Source organism: Nicotiana sylvestris, chromosome 11 (assembly GCF_000393655.2).
Source record: "Nicotiana sylvestris chromosome 11, ASM39365v2, whole genome shotgun sequence".
NCBI lineage: Eukaryota > Viridiplantae > Streptophyta > Magnoliopsida > Solanales > Solanaceae > Nicotiana > Nicotiana sylvestris.
Genome location: NC_091067.1, coordinates 135,492,071 through 135,508,277, shown reverse-complemented (window position 1 = coordinate 135,508,277; position 16,207 = coordinate 135,492,071). Strand labels below are relative to the sequence as shown.

At 37.0% G+C, this 16,207-nt stretch overlaps 1 protein-coding gene across 2 annotated transcripts; it reads left to right on the top strand.

Annotated features, from left to right (window-relative positions):
* The first annotated feature begins 616 nt into the window (after positions 1-616).
* Positions 617-5,345, top strand: LOC104236069 (protein CNGC15b). Of its 2 annotated transcripts, XM_070162986.1 has the most exons (8): positions 617-926; positions 1,795-1,901; positions 2,259-2,811; positions 2,901-3,113; positions 3,232-3,524; positions 3,654-3,765; positions 3,888-4,124; positions 4,372-5,345. In XM_070162986.1, exons 2-8 carry the CDS (start codon positions 1,873-1,875, stop codon positions 5,065-5,067), a joined length of 2,133 nt encoding a protein of 710 aa, XP_070019087.1. In that variant the 5' UTR covers positions 617-926; positions 1,795-1,872; the 3' UTR covers positions 5,068-5,345. The 2 variants fall into 2 exon arrangements, with proteins under 2 accessions (XP_070019087.1, XP_009788225.1); XM_009789923.2 differs by lacking the exon at positions 617-926 and having other exon boundaries at positions 1,159-1,901.
* The last annotated feature ends 10,862 nt before the right edge of the window (positions 5,346-16,207 follow it).

The window sequence follows — 16,207 nt, the reverse complement described above, 5'->3', positions numbered from 1 at the left end:
CCCGGTATTCGCATTGGACGATTATATTTGAATTCGTGTCACGTAGGGCCGCATTCGGGAGGTGAGAAGCATTCCCTATCAAAGATTTTTTCATACCCGGTCTTGTCTTTTTCTTGCCGATGCTATTCTGCAGTTCAACTAGAAAAGGAAACAAAATACCGTTCTTGTGCACTTTAATTGATTTTTTACGTTTTAATTTAACGTAATACTTTCTTATTCATTCGTTTCTAAAAGAATAATACACTCTTAACATAAAAATAATTAATTTTACACTTCTCATTTTATTTTTAATGAGAAGCTTTTATAATCATACATTTCAAAGGCAGAGAAGTAGACATAAGCTTGGACAAACCCAGTAGCTTTTGCTTAGACCTTATATTGATATTAAAAAATTTATTAAATGTATAAAAATATTTAACTGCGAGCCCAGTAAATAAACAAGCTATACGTTTGGTGATAATTTAAGGGCTCCACCTCTATACATTTAATTCATATATAACAAGACAAATAATAAGACATGGTTAACATCATAAAAAAAAAATTAAAAAGAAAGGTATAAAAATTGAGTATATAAGTTCCATTTTTGTAACTGAAACTCTGCCGCTCCTATATTTCTGCAACTGGGGGTGGCAGCAAATAGCAAGAGAAGAGACTAAAGAGATATATTGTCTTCTTTTCCCTCCAAAATATAGCAATATCCATAATTTCAGTTTGTCCCTTTTTCTCTTTCTTCTTAATTTATCAAAAAGTTTGTTTCTTTTCCTTTTCTGGGCTTTGCTTACTGTATTGGGTTTCTGATTTTCTCTGGGAATATTAAGGAAAACAAATAGAAATCAGCAAAGCAAAGAAAAGGGTGCTGAGGGTATATTAAAAGATTTGATTTTGAGCTTCATATTTGTACTGCATTTTGCTCCTCAAATTTGATGGTTAGTTGCTTTCTTTCCCATAGTATCAACGGGTGCTAGTAGTAGTTATTTTCATCAGCATTTTTTTTCTTCTACTGTGTAATTTTGATTTACAAGGGTCTGATTTATATTGGGCGGAGATTGACTTAAATGGACCGACATGAAAAATGAGTATAGCCAATCATAACTTGTTCGGGATTGAGGCTAAGTTATTGTTATTGTTGTTGTAAGGGTCTGATTATTATTTTGCTTTACTTCTTTGTTCTGAAGTGAGCTTTGGTGTAACTCGTAAAATTACTGCAATGTGACTAAGATGTCATGGGTTCGAGACTCTTGCAGAAATGCAAGGATAAGATTGCGTACAATAGAACCTTGTGGTCGAGCCCTTCGCCAGACCCGCACATAGCGGGAGCTTAGTGCACCGGGCTGCCCTTTTTAAGTCTTTGTTCTTTTTTGAGCTCTGTTTGTTCAACATAAATTTACTTTTTTGATTTATAAGGGTCTGATTTATTATTATTAATTTTTAATGTTGGGGCATGGCATAGTTGGAATTTGATGCAGTTAGGGCCGTGGCTGGTTTTAAGTGTTGACTGGTTCTTCCACCACTGGACTGAGAAATCAAAGATTTTATTTTTCTGAAGGGTTTGGAATTTAATTGACTAAATAAAAAAAATAGTGAGATTTGAAGACCTGGTCACAAGTTTGACTTGAACTTTAAGTTTAAAATTGAGAAAATAGAATCTTAACTACTTTACTTGTAATTTTGTATTCAACTTTTCAGTTCTTCACATGATTTCTATTGAAAGAAAGAACAGCTAGTTCTCTTTATTTTGGTGGCTTCTAATTCATTAGGAGTCATTTTCTGATTATTTGTCCGTGAAAATCACAGGCCTTCTCTTTTTGTTATGTTCCACATATGAAAATCTATAATTGAAGCTCTGAGGAGATTGATTTTTTAGTCAGTATCATGGCTTATGGTAATTCCAGATCCGTAAGGTCAGTCCACTTTGGCTTCTTGCATTATGTTATTTAGTATATGAATTTTTCCTGTGTGTATTCCTTCATTTAGAAGGAGAGCCTTGGCGTAACAGGTAAAATTGCCGCCATGCGACCAAGAGGTCATTGGTTCGAGCCGTAGAAATAGCCTCTTGCAGAAATGTAGGGTAAAGGCTGCGTACAATAGACCCTCGTGGTCCGGCCTTTCCCCGGACCCCACGCATAGCGGGAGTTTAGTGCACCGGGCTGCCCTTTTTGTTCTTTCATTTGCTAGCTAATATGTTCATTTTTGTAGACAATATTAGGTGGGGTGATATTGTAATCAAATATGTTATATAGTTACCTTTCGAATTTCAGATTTCAAGATGATCTTGATACAACAAAGTATGCAACAATAAATGGAGATAATTTGATTAAAGTGAAGTACAAGATTGACGGATCGCGATTACCAGAGCTGGCTAGTAGAAAGAATGAAAAAGAGGATATAACTACAGGAAAATCCCTGAAGGCTAAAGTATTATCGAGGGTATTCTCAGAAGACTATGAAAGAGTGAAGAAAAAGATACTGGATCCTCGTGGACCAACAATTCGTAGATGGAACAAGATTTTCTTAGTAGCTTGTTTAGTCGCTTTATTCGTGGACCCTCTATTCTTTTACTTGCCGGTGGTCCAAGATAAAGTCTGCATTGATATAGGAACTAATCTGGAAGTTGTCCTTACAGTTATTAGATCAATAGCTGATGTCTTTTATATGATTCAGATATATGTTCGGTTTAGAACTGCTTATGTTGCTCCATCTTCTCGAGTATTTGGGAGAGGAGAGCTTGTTATAGATTCTTCAAAGATCGGTCACAGATACTTTAAAAAAGGTTTCTGGATCGATATCATTGCTGCCCTGCCTTTACCACAGGTCTGTCAACTGGAAATTTGGGTTGTTATCGTCCATAGTGGAATAAAGTTGAAAATACTAATGAATTGATTACTATCCATGTTTTTCAGGTATTAATATGGGCCATTATCCCTAATTTAAGTGGCTCGACAATGGCCAACACGAAGAATGTCCTTAGATTCATTATCATTTTTCAGTACCTTCCCAGACTTTATCTCATATTTCCACTGTCGTCACAAATTGTAAAGACTACTGGTGTTGTTACTGAAACAGCATGGGCTGGAGCTGCTTACAACTTGATGCTTTACATGTTAGCCAGCCATGTAAGTGGTTTCAGTGGTTTTTCTTCTTCTTTCGTTACTGTAGTGCTAAAGTGCGAGCACAGTAATAACAGTAGTAGTTTTTAGTGTATAAGTTAATGAATTTTTGCTGTGAATATAGGTAGGAGGAGCTTGTTGGTACCTTCTATCAATTGAGAGGCAAGAAGCCTGCTGGAGACATGCTTGCAGTTTTGAGGAGCGATCTTGCGATTTTGGATATTTTGACTGCTGGAGGGTTAAGGATCCACAAAGAAATGCATGGTTCCAGTCCAGCAATATTACAAAACAATGCAATCCTAATACTAGTGATTACCCCTTTGGTATTTACAGTGATTCCGTGACAGCTAATGTGACGACTGCTCCATTTTTCAACAAATACTTCTACTGCCTGTGGTGGGGCTTGAAGAATCTAAGGTAAGGCACTTCAAACGCCTTATCATTATAACCTTATATATATATATATAAGGCACTTCAAACGCCTTATCATTATAACCTTATATATATATAAATCTTGACTTCATTTTTATGTTGTTTGATACGCAGTTCTCTGGGACAAAATCTTGCAACAAGCACTTACGTCGGAGAAATAGGTTTTGCCATCATAATTGCAACCCTCGGCCTAGTTCTGTTCGCATTGCTGATTGGAAATATGCAAGTAAGTCTGCTCCTGTACATCTTACTGCATTTTAAATTTGAGATAGTCTTCAAATCCTATGGGCTGTAACATGACTTGTGTCTGTTTGTTGGTAATATATACTCACTGACTTCCATTGGCAGACTTATCTCCAATCAACAACTGTAAGATTAGAGGAATGGAGAATCAGGAGAACTGACACAGAACAATGGATGCATCATAGGCAATTACCTCAAGAACTAAGACAGTCTGTACGGAAGTATGATCAATACAAATGGGTGGCTACAAGAGGAGTCGATGAGGAAGCTCTTCTCAAAGGACTTCCTTTAGATCTCCGTAGAGATATCAAGCGCCATTTGTGCTATGATTTAGTTCGAAGGGTGAGTTCTACAGTTCATTGTTTAGTCTTCTTGTTTAGTAGGAGGTCTAATAGAAGTAATCTCCTATTTGTATGCGTGAAAGTTAAAAGAACTCGGTCTTGGAATACTTGAAGCAATACTAGATATAATTGGGGAAACTTAATATAGTTCATCCTGATGCACTAGAAAGTAGCACGAGAAAGAAAAGAATATGCAAATGTTAGTAGTAGTATACCTGTCTGACTTATCCAGTGGTGAAATTTGATAGGTTCCTCTGTTTGATCAAATGGATGAAAGGATGCTGGATGCAATATGTGAGAGGCTAAAACCTGCTTTATGTACACAAGGCACTTGTCTTGTGCGCGAGGGTGATCCTGTCAACGAAATGCTCTTCATAATTCGAGGGAATCTTGATTCTCACACCACCAATGGTGGTCGTACTGGTTTCTTCAATTCTTGTCGTATTGGTCCAGGCGACTTCTGTGGTGAGGAACTGCTAACGTGGGCACTCGATCCACGTCCAGGTGTGATTCTTCCATCATCCACTAGGACAGTAAAAGCAGTTTCTGAAGTAGAGTCATTCGCGCTTGTAGCAGAGGACTTAAAGTTTGTCGCATCACAGTTCCGGAGGCTACATAGCAAACAATTAAGGCACAAATTCAGGTTCTACTCACACCAATGGCGTACTTGGGCTGCATGCTTCGTTCAAGCAGCATGGCGTAGATATAAAAAGCGAAAGAGTGCAGCCGAGCTTAGAGCTCTAGAGAACATAATGAATGAAACAGAATCAGTGAGTGGACAGATGGATAAAAATGCATCAGCACCAGGATCAGGCTTTTCAGTCTATGCAGCAAAATTGGCAGCAAGTAGAAGGGGTCACCACAAGCGCTCTAGTTCGGATTCCACTGCAGTTAGCTCATTGCAGAAACCTGCAGAACCTGATTTCTCAGTTGAAGAAGAGTAATTTAAAAGAACAAAATATTATACTAGTATACAAGTCAGATTACAAGCATAGAAATGTAAGAAGTGCTGCTTTATATGTACATTGGCTTTTATATTCTTTGTTAAAACTTTATATAGAGCAGAAACTCTTTAACTAATGCTGTGAACATTGTAAGAGACCAGGGGCAAAGTCATATTGTCCTAGGGGTGATCAATTGATCATCCTTTGTCCAAAAATTATAAGTAGAATAATAGGTTTTAGAGGTATATAATATATATTGAACACCAATTGTTCGAGAATTTTTCACTTCTTTCAAGTTTGAACACTCTTAGAGAAATTTCTGGCTTCGCTGCAGAATTGCACCGTGTTAAAGAAAGTCTTATTTTTGCCTAGTGCACCTCTATGAGCAATAATTGTAGATTTTCAAGGTTATGAAGTGTCTCAACAATAGACAATTTTATTCGCACCTAGTGTAGACTCCAAATTGATTAATTTAACTCTAGGAACCAATATTGGACAATTAACAGTTTTTTTTTTGTTGCTAAAAATAGGCATTTTTCATTGACCAAACATAAACGAGTACATTATAGCAAGGGCACTGAACGTGGTGTTACAGTTCCCGTTGAGTCCAAAAGTAATTGCGGTAACATAAAAGGTGGAAGGGGGGGAGGGGGTATTCCAAAAACATAGCATCAAGATTGTCCACAAAAGGTAGTCCTTTCCCAAAACAAGCCAAAAGCACCCGCTACACCATTCCCCCCCCCCCCCCAAATGTGTGCTGGATTGGTGGCATCTGAAGGTCACTCAACATTGACCTGTAATCAGTAGAAATGTGTGAGTACTTAAGACTAACATCCACCGTAAGCGGAGTTAAGCCAAGAGAGAGAGCAATGCATAATCTATAGTAAAGAGCAAGCAACTAAGCGTGGAGAATAGTGGCGTTGTACAGTGGTAGCCGCCTATCCAATACCCATTGGCTAATTCGCTCAGTTTTGAATTAACTCGGTTCGATTCGGTTCACTTTATACAATTTTTTGGTACATAAATACACACCTGATAACCAAACTAAAAATTTTTGGTCCTTCAAGGAAAAAATAACATTAACTAGATCAAAAGAAAAATAATTAAAAGCATATTGAAATTTTAAAATTTGAGATTTAGAAAAGGAAAATAAAAATAAATATACTTTTATAATTTAAATAACTAATAAAAATAGAACTGTACAGAGAGCATACAAAGATGAAAACAAGAAATTAAAAAATTAAGAGAGAAAAGTAAAGAAAAATCTGGAAAAGAGGGAACAAGGAAAAGGTAACGCTTTGTTAAGAAATGAGTGAGAGGGGAGTCAATCCTGGGCCTTTGGCTGGCAGGAAGTAGTTGGACCGTGGCACCTATCTTATCTTTAGTACTCAAGGTGCCACGCTTTAATTATATAGCTTTTTAACATGAAATATCAGTATAATGCCAATACAAATATGAAATTCGACCGGAGCAACCGAATGGCGTACCACCCCTTCCCTCTACATAGATCCGCCCCTGATCCAAATGCGGGTGGTAGGGATGCGGGCTATAAAAATTGAAGGATATCCTCGTGTGGGTGAGCACATATTGGACAAGTGGCATGTGGTATGATTTGACGATATGATAATAATGCTCTAGTGGGTAATGCACTCTTGAGAAGGAGCCATAATAAGTGTTTGATCTTGTTAAGTGTTGGTGTTTTCCATAGCAAGTAATGAGGAAAGGGTGTAGGGGATTGATGGTACGACTGGAGAAATAAGTTATAGGTAGTAGGGGTGTTCATGGTTTGGTTTGGATCGGTTTTTCCTTAAGAAGAAACTAAATCAAGTTAGTCGTTTTTTTAAATATTAAAACCAAACCAAACCAATTAAGTCGGTTTTTCTTGATTCGGTTTATGTCAGTTTTTCGGTTTTTTCGGTTATTTGTCGTTTTTTTCTTAAATATAAGACATACACTACCAAACACATATTTCGGCGACCACATTTTCAACGTAACACTATCAAATCAATTGCCCTTTGAGAAATCTATTATTTACCAAGATATATTGATGATAATTGAATCAAATAGTGATGAATAATTTAAGGACTCAATTAAAAATATATTATTTTTAACATGAAATAGATTCTTACACTTAACAAAAGAAAACTACCAATCAAACTAGAATGTAAAGGTAAGACATGTACTAAAAGTGCAAACGATTAACATTTACTATAAAAATTTTAAAACTTTGTATAAAAATATACATATATATAGGTGAAATAATAAATTTAAAATAGCTACTCCTATATTCGGTTTGGTTCGATTTTTTTTATTAAAACCAAAACCAAACCAAATTTGATCGGTTTTTAAATTTCAAACCAAAACTAAACCAAACCAAAAAGTATCGATTTTTGGTCGGTTTGGTTTGGTTTTCGGTTTGGTTTGGGTTTTCGGATTTTTATGCACACCCGTAATAGGCAGATTTAGGGTGTGTTTGGTATAACGGAAAATATTTTCCATGGAAAATATTTTCCAAGAAAATATTTTTTTAAAAAACAAGTAGTAATCTTATTCATTTTCCGGTGTTTGGTATGCAAATTAAAGAAAATGACTTCTCAAGAGTATTCATAAATAAATTAGATATAATAAACATGAAGCCATAAACTTTCAAACCAACAACTTTCCGAACCCACAAATTTCATAAACTTTCGAAACCGCAAAATTTCGAACCCATAAACTTTATAATTTCTAAACCCGTAAACTTCCAATCACATAAACCTCCGAACTTATAACTTCGGAACTCATAAAATTTTGAACATTTAAACCGATAAATAAAAAAACTGAAAAATATATTTAAAAAATATTTTTCGGGGGGGGGGGATGGGAGGGGAGGGGGGGGGGGCAGAAAAACAGAAAAAACAAAAATTTAAAATTACAAAAAAAAAGTAAGTTTTATTTTGTACGAGTTGGGGGTGCGGGTGGGGGGTTGGGGTGGGTGAGTGGTGCAGAAAAACAAAAAAATAGAAATTTAAAATTGCAAAAGAAAAGGTAAAAAAAATAAATTTTTTGCGGGAGGGGGTGGAGGGGTAGTAGGGTGGGTGGTAATGGAAAAACAGAAATTTGAAAAAAAAAATGTCCTTTTTGGAGAGAGGGGGTGGGGTGGGTTGGTGAGGATGGGGAAGGTTGAGAAGGAGTTTTGGAAAATGATTTCCCTTCTCTTTATAAGGAAAACATTTTCCTTGGAGGAAAATGTTTTCCTTATAAAGAGAAGGGAAAACATGAGGAAAATGAATTCACAAGGAAAATGTTTTCCAAAATATTTAAACCAACCAAACATGGAAACATTGGAAAATATTTTTCGAAAAATATTTTCCTTCCTACCAAACACACCCTTAGTGGAAAATGTTCCATTAGATGTAGAGGCCCAGTGCTGTGAATCAAGTTCATTGGTATGGGTAGGTAAATAGGTGTTATGGATCAGGAAAGAGATTGTGGCATATAGTTCAAAGGACGGTAAATCCAGATTATAGTTATGGTCCAGAATGATATGGCTAAGTGGTAATGTATGCTCATGTCTAAGGAGTGGGCCATGAATGAGGCACCATAATGATAGGTTGGGCGAAATCCACTGATCATACCAAAGATTGATGTTATTGTCGGTACCAATATTCCAAAAGTTTCCCTGATGGGAAAAGGGGGAACCTTAGTCATACTCTTTCATGTTGCCGAATCAGGTTGCTTTGCAGTGAAAGTTAGAGTATGAGGGTTGGTTGCTCTTGGTACATAGTATTTTCCTTGGAGTATACGTGCCCATTGATTGTTGGGTTGTGTAGCAAAACGCCAAGTAAGGCTAGTGAGTATGGCTACATTTTTTGGCTTAGGTTTTTGGGATTCCCATGCCTCCATGCTTCTTTGGAGTTGAGACAGTGTCCCAATTGATCACATGAATTTTTCTGTAGGTAGCAGTTAAGCCCCCATAGAAAGTCACGTTGTATTCCGTCAATATGCTCACCTGTGTTAGCATGTAATAATTGATTTTGTATGGCATTTGTGGGGATGAAGTTGAGTACAGATCTTACCAGTCTGGTACGTCCAGCAAATATGAGGAATTTGATTTTCCAACCCCGTAATCTATTGTTCATATGATCTAGGAGGTATTGATAGTCAGTATATTTAGGGTGCATATTAGGCATGGGAAAACCAAGATATTTGCCAAAATTTGAAGAGGAAGGAGTATTGAATGTAGAGGTGATTGTTGCACAATCGTGAGGGGGGACATTTTTGGAAAAGATTATTTTTGACTTGTGAAGGTTGATTCGTTGGCCAGAAACAACTAAAAGAGTATTAAAAATGTTTAACATAACAGAGACACTTTTTAGTCTGCTTTGGAGAAGAGGACTAGATCGTCAGCAAAGAGTAAATGGGATAATGAAAGGCCGGATCACGGAAGGGTAATAGGCTTCAAGTGTTTGGCAGTAACCACTTCTTCAATAAACCGAGATAGTGTTTCTATACAAATAATAAATAGATAGGGCGACAACGGGTCCCCTTGACAAATTTCCCTAGTCGGCTGGAAATATGGGGTGGGCATCCCATTTACCAGGATAGAAATGGAAGAAGTGGTTATGCAAGACATAATAAGCTTGATGATTAGTGGTGGAAAATTTAGTTTTTTAGTGAGAAATGCATAAATGGCCATTCAAGTTGGTCAAAGTCTTTTTCAAGGTCTATTTTGATTATCATTTTACCTGCCCGTCCTTTAGTGCGTCGGAATAAATATAAGGATTCTTGGATAATGATCGCATTGTCGATAGCACGTCGCCCTGGGATGAAACTACATTGAGTGGGATTAATCATGGAGGGGAGAAAAGGTCAAATCCTATTAACTAGGATTTTAGTGATAATCTTGTAATTAGTGTTGCAGAGGCCAATAAGACGGTAGTGAAGAATGTTGTTGGGATTTTTAATTTTGGGGATTAATGTGACCGGGGTTTGGTTTATGTTTGGGGGTATAATGGCATTGGTAAAGACATGCATGCATATAGTTGCAATGGCCTGTTGAGTTTGCTGCTAATATTTTTAGAAGAAAGTAGGGGTGTATACCATCTGGCCCAGGTGATTTAAGTGGTTGAAATGATTGAACATTATTATAAAGTTCATTGTGGGTAAGTAGCCTTAATAGAGTCTGGATATTTTTATTGGATAGGGAATTGAAGGATGAGGCTAGGATGTATAGTGGTGCAAGAAATTAGTTGGGTGGTATAAGTGAATGAAAAATAGGTGGTAATGAGAGATTGGATTTCAGTGGGATCAAAGGTCCAGTTTCCAACAGAGTCAGTAAGCTAGAATTCTATTACGTCGGCGATGTCACGCCTCCTTTTTACTACCCCCGAAAGAGTATAAGGGAGTTTTTTCCAATTTAAGTGACAATCGAAACGGGATTATTTATTTAAAAATCAGAGTCGTCACTTGAGATAATTTATGGTGTCCCAAGTCACCGATTTAAAATCCCGAATCGAGGAAGTTTAACTCTGTTTTAATGTCTGCGAAACATAAAAATTCGGGTAAGGAATTTTGTTAATCCGGGAGAAGGGGTTAGGCATTCCCGGGTTCCGTGGTTATAGCACGGTCGCTTTGATCATACTTGGCTTAATCAAATTATTTAATTACTTATTTTAAAACCTATGTGCATTTGCATTTTTAATTAAGAAATTATCTTAAAACAGGTCACGCGTACGTGTACCCATTTGTCTGGCGCGTCAAAATTATGTCACACGAACATGTACACAATTAATAATGCTTTGTTATTATTAAGAGAGTTTAGTTAAAGTTGCACAAACACATACTCCGATTTTATTTTTAAAATCGCAATTATGTCACGCGAACGTGTACACAATTACGATGGTACATTAGGTCGCGCCAAAGGCTTTTCTACGAATGTTCATTTTTAATATCTAAGTTATAATATTTGCGAGGGCCGTGAGTGATCTAATTATGGATGGCACACCTCAATCCATTTTTAAGAATTATATTTAACTAAAACAGCCTAAAAGAGGTTCAGATTTTAATCTATGTTGGAGTTAAGGCTGGCCTTAGGCCCATAACTATTTTAAGAAGATTGGGCTCCAGACCGAGCCCAAAAATGAAACCAGGGCAGACGGTTGCTTAGCCCCAGATGGGCCAATAAGTGCCAGACCCAACTCCACACTATGGTGAATTAAACCTATAGGAGGCCCAATGAGCTGTTTGATCATGATCATTGTAAAATTTAAGGAAATATAATTGCTGACATGGTTTGGGCCCTGAAATTGAGCCCAATATGCAATACAAAGGTCCAAAACCACACCAAAGGTGATCCTGACCAGGCCATCCATCTAGGCCCACTCTTGGCCCAATTTGTTTCTAAAGCCTGTTGGCCTTATGACTACAACTAATAACTTTTACACAAATTCTGGGAATCAAAGATGCTTGACTACATATTACAAATACTAACTAATAGGCAGTATTAATACAACATTAACTGAAATCCCTAACTAGTCACATAACACTAGCCATACAACCCTTTTTCATGAAAGACATAATTCTAAACTAATAACAGAACCTTGACTTAGCATTTTAAAACCATTTAAATGAAAAGATGAAAACTGGACACAAAGAATAGCACTCATCACCATGGCTTTTCAACATCACCAAAAACTAAAACTACTATACAAGCATGAAGATCCTTAGTCAAGTCACAAACCATCATACCAGATCTGAGATCCTAAAACAGATCTAAGGACAGAATACAGAAAAATAAAATAGTGAAAAAAAAAGAAATGAGAAGAAACACATAAAATAAAGCTAAGACTTAAAATCTGAAATGGAACTTTAACAAAATATTCTACACATGCTGATAACACGCTTGTATTCCCATGGATATCTCGAGTTCAAAAGTACCTGGGTACAACAACAAAAGAAAAGAAGGTCCTAAGGTCAGCCAAGATGAACAAACAAACAGCAGACCAGCAGCAAGAAGCAATAGTGAAAATCAAAACAACAACTTCAATGACCAGCCAAGTTTTAGCTTAGAAGACCAAAAATTCCCATGAAAACTTTTTTTTTTTAAGTTCTAAAAGAAAGATCAGGAAGTAGTTCGAGCCAAATTTGATAGTAAGAATGCAAAAAACTTTTATGTATTTTCAGGGTATTTTTCAAAGTGCCAATGTCTGTCCCTTTTGTGTGAAAGAAAGGGTCTATATATAACCTTAAGGGATGCCCTCTGCTGCTGAAAACAACATGAAAATTATTCCCTCACAAGGCATGTTTCGTAACAGAATTGCTGTCCCTCATTGGCTTATGCATTTTGTGTAAACCAAATGAGGCCAGCTACCCCTATTCTAGAGCCTTCCTAATATAAAAGTTATCTGAATATCCTTGTTTTATTTCCCAGCTCAACCCCTAAGTTTTAAATTGTGCAATTAACCCCCTAGAAGTTCTAATAATTTACAGATTAAGGCAAACAACACAAAAGTCCATCAAAGAATAAAATGCAAATTGAAAGGGCAATAGAACCAAAAATGATGCAATTCAAACCAAGACTAACCTAATCAAAAGTGTTTTATCTAATTGATTTAAACAAAGCCAGACTTAAACGACTAAAACATCCATACAATAATCAAACCAACATTTAATTAACAAAATACAGGCGTGGAACAGTTAAACAAAACAGAATAATCGCCTCACCAAAACCCTAATTAAGCATAAACCTATGCAAAATTAACTTAAGAAGAACAAATATCAACATACTTGATTAATCAGAAGGAACGAACAGACACAACCGAAAGAAAAGAAGATAAAACCTAAATCAAACGGCTAAGTCAGGAACAATTAAATGAGATGGAATCAACCAAAAAGAAAGAAAAAAAAATAAAGGAAATGGTAAAAGAAGTTACCAAACAGGGCCACTTCAGACGAGTCTTGACCAGGCTTTGGAAAGGGTGAAATGAACATGGAAATATTATTAATCGACTGTTTTCAACAAGAACAGTCGGCTAATAAAAGTTTAGAGTTCAAACGGGTTCTGACCAGAAGACCAAAAGGGGGCAGGATTAGGGTTCAATGAATTCCAGATTCGAAATTGGAGGAAATTGACTGGGGTTTTTCGGGAAATTGATTGTAGTTTAGGTTTCAGGGGTTGTAAGGACTATGTGGTGTGATTTTGGGGCCTTTTGAGTGACTTAGGGTTTTGGGGTTCTTATCTTAGATCTAAGATTTGAGGGGTTTGACAAGGATTTTGGGAAAATGGTTAAGAGGTTTGGAAAGAGGAGGGAGAGGAGGTTATGTGGTGTTAATTTGGTGGTATTTGGAGTGCCGCCACCGTCGTGGGGCAATTTCCGGCGGGTGGTAATTTGGTGGTATTTGGTGATCTTGCAGCTTCTGCGGCTCTGTTGTGCATCTTGAGCTGTTGACTTGTACTCTCAAGGCGAGCTTCTTTTGTTGCTGACTTGAACTGTATTCTGATAGTTAGTGACAATGTTGTGTAACTATTTACTAGTTTGCTTTTGCTTTGCATCTTTTTTCTGAATTTTATGTTGTTTCTATTTTTCATATGATTTCTTTGCTGATACTAATATTGTCTTCTTTTTGTCTTTTTGTTTTCTTGAGCCGAGGTTCTTTCGAAAATATCCTCTCTACTCCTTCGGGGTAGGGGTAAGGTCTGCGTACACACTACCCTTCCCAGACCCCAGTAGTGGAATTTTGCTGGGTTGTTGTTGTTGTTGAACTGTATTCTGAAGTGAATTCTCTTATTTTCCAGGTGGGCGCCTGATTACCAAAAACTTGAACTGTATTCCTTTGTTCTCCAGGTGGGCGCCTGATTATCAAACTTGAACTGTATTCCCTTGTTCTTCAGGTGGGCGTCTGATTGCCAAAACTTGAATTGTATTCCCTTGTTCTCCAGGTGAGCGCCTGATTGCCAAAAACTTAAAATGTATTCCCTTGTTCTCCAGTGGGGCACCTGATTGCCAACAAAATAGACAAAACAAAGAAACTGTTCTGCCCCAGTTTGGTATCTGGGCACATCTGTGAGTGTTAACCGAATCATGTTATCAAAAGAGCTATAAGAATTTAAAGCTAAATCCCATTATTCAGGAGGACCCTGAAAATTTTAAACTAAATCTCATCTTAAAAGTGACGAACTTTAAAGATAAATTATATTTCCTAAAGGTAGAACTTATGCTAAATCTTGTTATCTATAAAAGTCTTGAAATTTAACTAGGTACCATTATCCACGAGGGTCCTAAGAACCTTTAAAAATTGAATCCCATTATCCAGGAGGGCCCTGGAAATTTTAAACTAAATCTCATTATCCAGGAGGGTCCTGAAGATTTTACGGTCGAACCTGTCCGGTACGTGCTTTCCTCACGGAGGGTTCCTCCGGAACAAACGAAATTTCTTGCCCCTGTTTCGATTAAAGAAAATTTTATCAGTTTAAAAAAATGTGGTTGTTAGTTTGCGACATTCTTGTTGAAGGTGGCCTTTCCACTGCCGTGCTTTGTTCTGACCGGCTGCCTTGGATCGGCAAAGAATTGTTTGACTTTCTGACTGGATCTCACCCACAAGACCCTGAATGACCCGTGTGACTTGCATTCAACCCACTATTTTACATTTTGTCCTTCCAATTTGAACCTCTGTATCTTCCACAAATTAACAAACCACTCGACCATTTGAACTTTCACTAACACCTTATTTTCCATTTTGCATCATGCTATTTCTGGTATGTATTGGTCGCACTTTGCTTTGTGCAATTGGAAGTTGATAGTAAGCTTGAAATCCTTTCTTACTTGCTTAAACAAGGTTGACATTGAAAAATTCTTAGCGAGATAAACCCAAAATAAATGAAATACAATTACTTCGAGAGTTAGGAATAAAGAAGAAAATTCGAAACAGCATAATTGTTTGAGGAGAAAAAAAGGAAAATAGACTTATCTGAGTGAGGCAGCTGGCGCCAACGATCATGACATGCATTTCAGATTAATCAGCCCAACCTTTTCAACCAATCACCTTTCAATTTTCATACTTTATGCCCCGGGATTTCCATATTCCAATCTCTTTGCAAAAGTCACCAACCTTGTCCGGCTTGCGGCGCCCTGAAGGGTTTTCACCAACAAACCTCTCTCATTTGTTCATCTCCCAACTCACCGTCGTCTTACGGTACCTGTGAAGGTTTTCACCGATAAGACTCTCTCATTTTGATTTCTCTCATCTTTCCATCGCCCTACTGTGCCCGCGAGGGTTATCACCGATATGACTCTCTCATTTGCTCATTTTCCTTGTGCAGCACAGAGTGTTGCCCCTGATGCGAATCATACCACTGTCTCGCTTGACTTGACACTCTCAAATATTGGTCGGAAGGTCTTTCTTTGGACCGTAATGCAGGCTTTTGGATATGGTTTAAAAAAAGGATATCATAAAGGCTCAAAACCACTTCAATGGATTCAAAATTATAACTTTTGGAATCAGATCTTTTATAAAACCGCAACTTCTGCCCCAATTTCTTTGCCTGGGGACTTTTGAATTTTTATTTTGATGGGACCGAACCGTAAGGCTGCCTACGTATCCTTAAAAGGAATCAGGTCGAACATAGTTCATGACATAAGAATTACTTTGTTTTTTTGTTACTTTTTTCTTTTTCTTTTTCTTTTCCTTTTTTTTTTCTTTTCTTCTCTTTTTTTCTTTTCTTTACTCTTTTCTATTCTTTTCTCTCTCTTTTTCTCTTTTCTATTTTTTTTATTTTCTGTATCTGTACTTCTAAACTTTGCTTCTGATTCCAAAGGAGGGGTACGAAAGAAAATAAATAAGGCTCGAAAGGGGTAACAAAGGATAAAGTGTTTAGATAGTAGAATAAAATGTCTTCGTCATTCCAATCTTCAAAACATGCCAAGTATAAACAACATAATTTGAACTAAAGAAATCATGCATAATATCTTTTGACTGCATTAGAATTGATCGCCATATCTACACACTTGCCTTATATATCTGTTAAATACAAAGCACCATTGGACAACACTCTTGTTACAATGAACGACCCCTGCCAATTTGGGGCAAACTTGCCTTTAGCTTTAACCTGATTTGGAAGGATGCGTTTCAACACCTGCTGACCCACTTCAAATTTTCGGCA

Excerpts from the sequence above, each read along its gene's own strand:
- LOC104236069 (XM_070162986.1), top strand. The coding sequence starts at position 1,873 with ATGGCTTATGGTAATTCCAGATCCGTAAG. Across the intron at positions 3,114-3,231 it reads TTTACATGTTAGCCAGCCAT|GTAGGAGGAGCTTGTTGGTA; the intron begins GTAAGTGGTTTC and ends CTGTGAATATAG. Across the intron at positions 3,766-3,887 it reads TGCTGATTGGAAATATGCAA|ACTTATCTCCAATCAACAAC; the intron begins GTAAGTCTGCTC and ends TTCCATTGGCAG.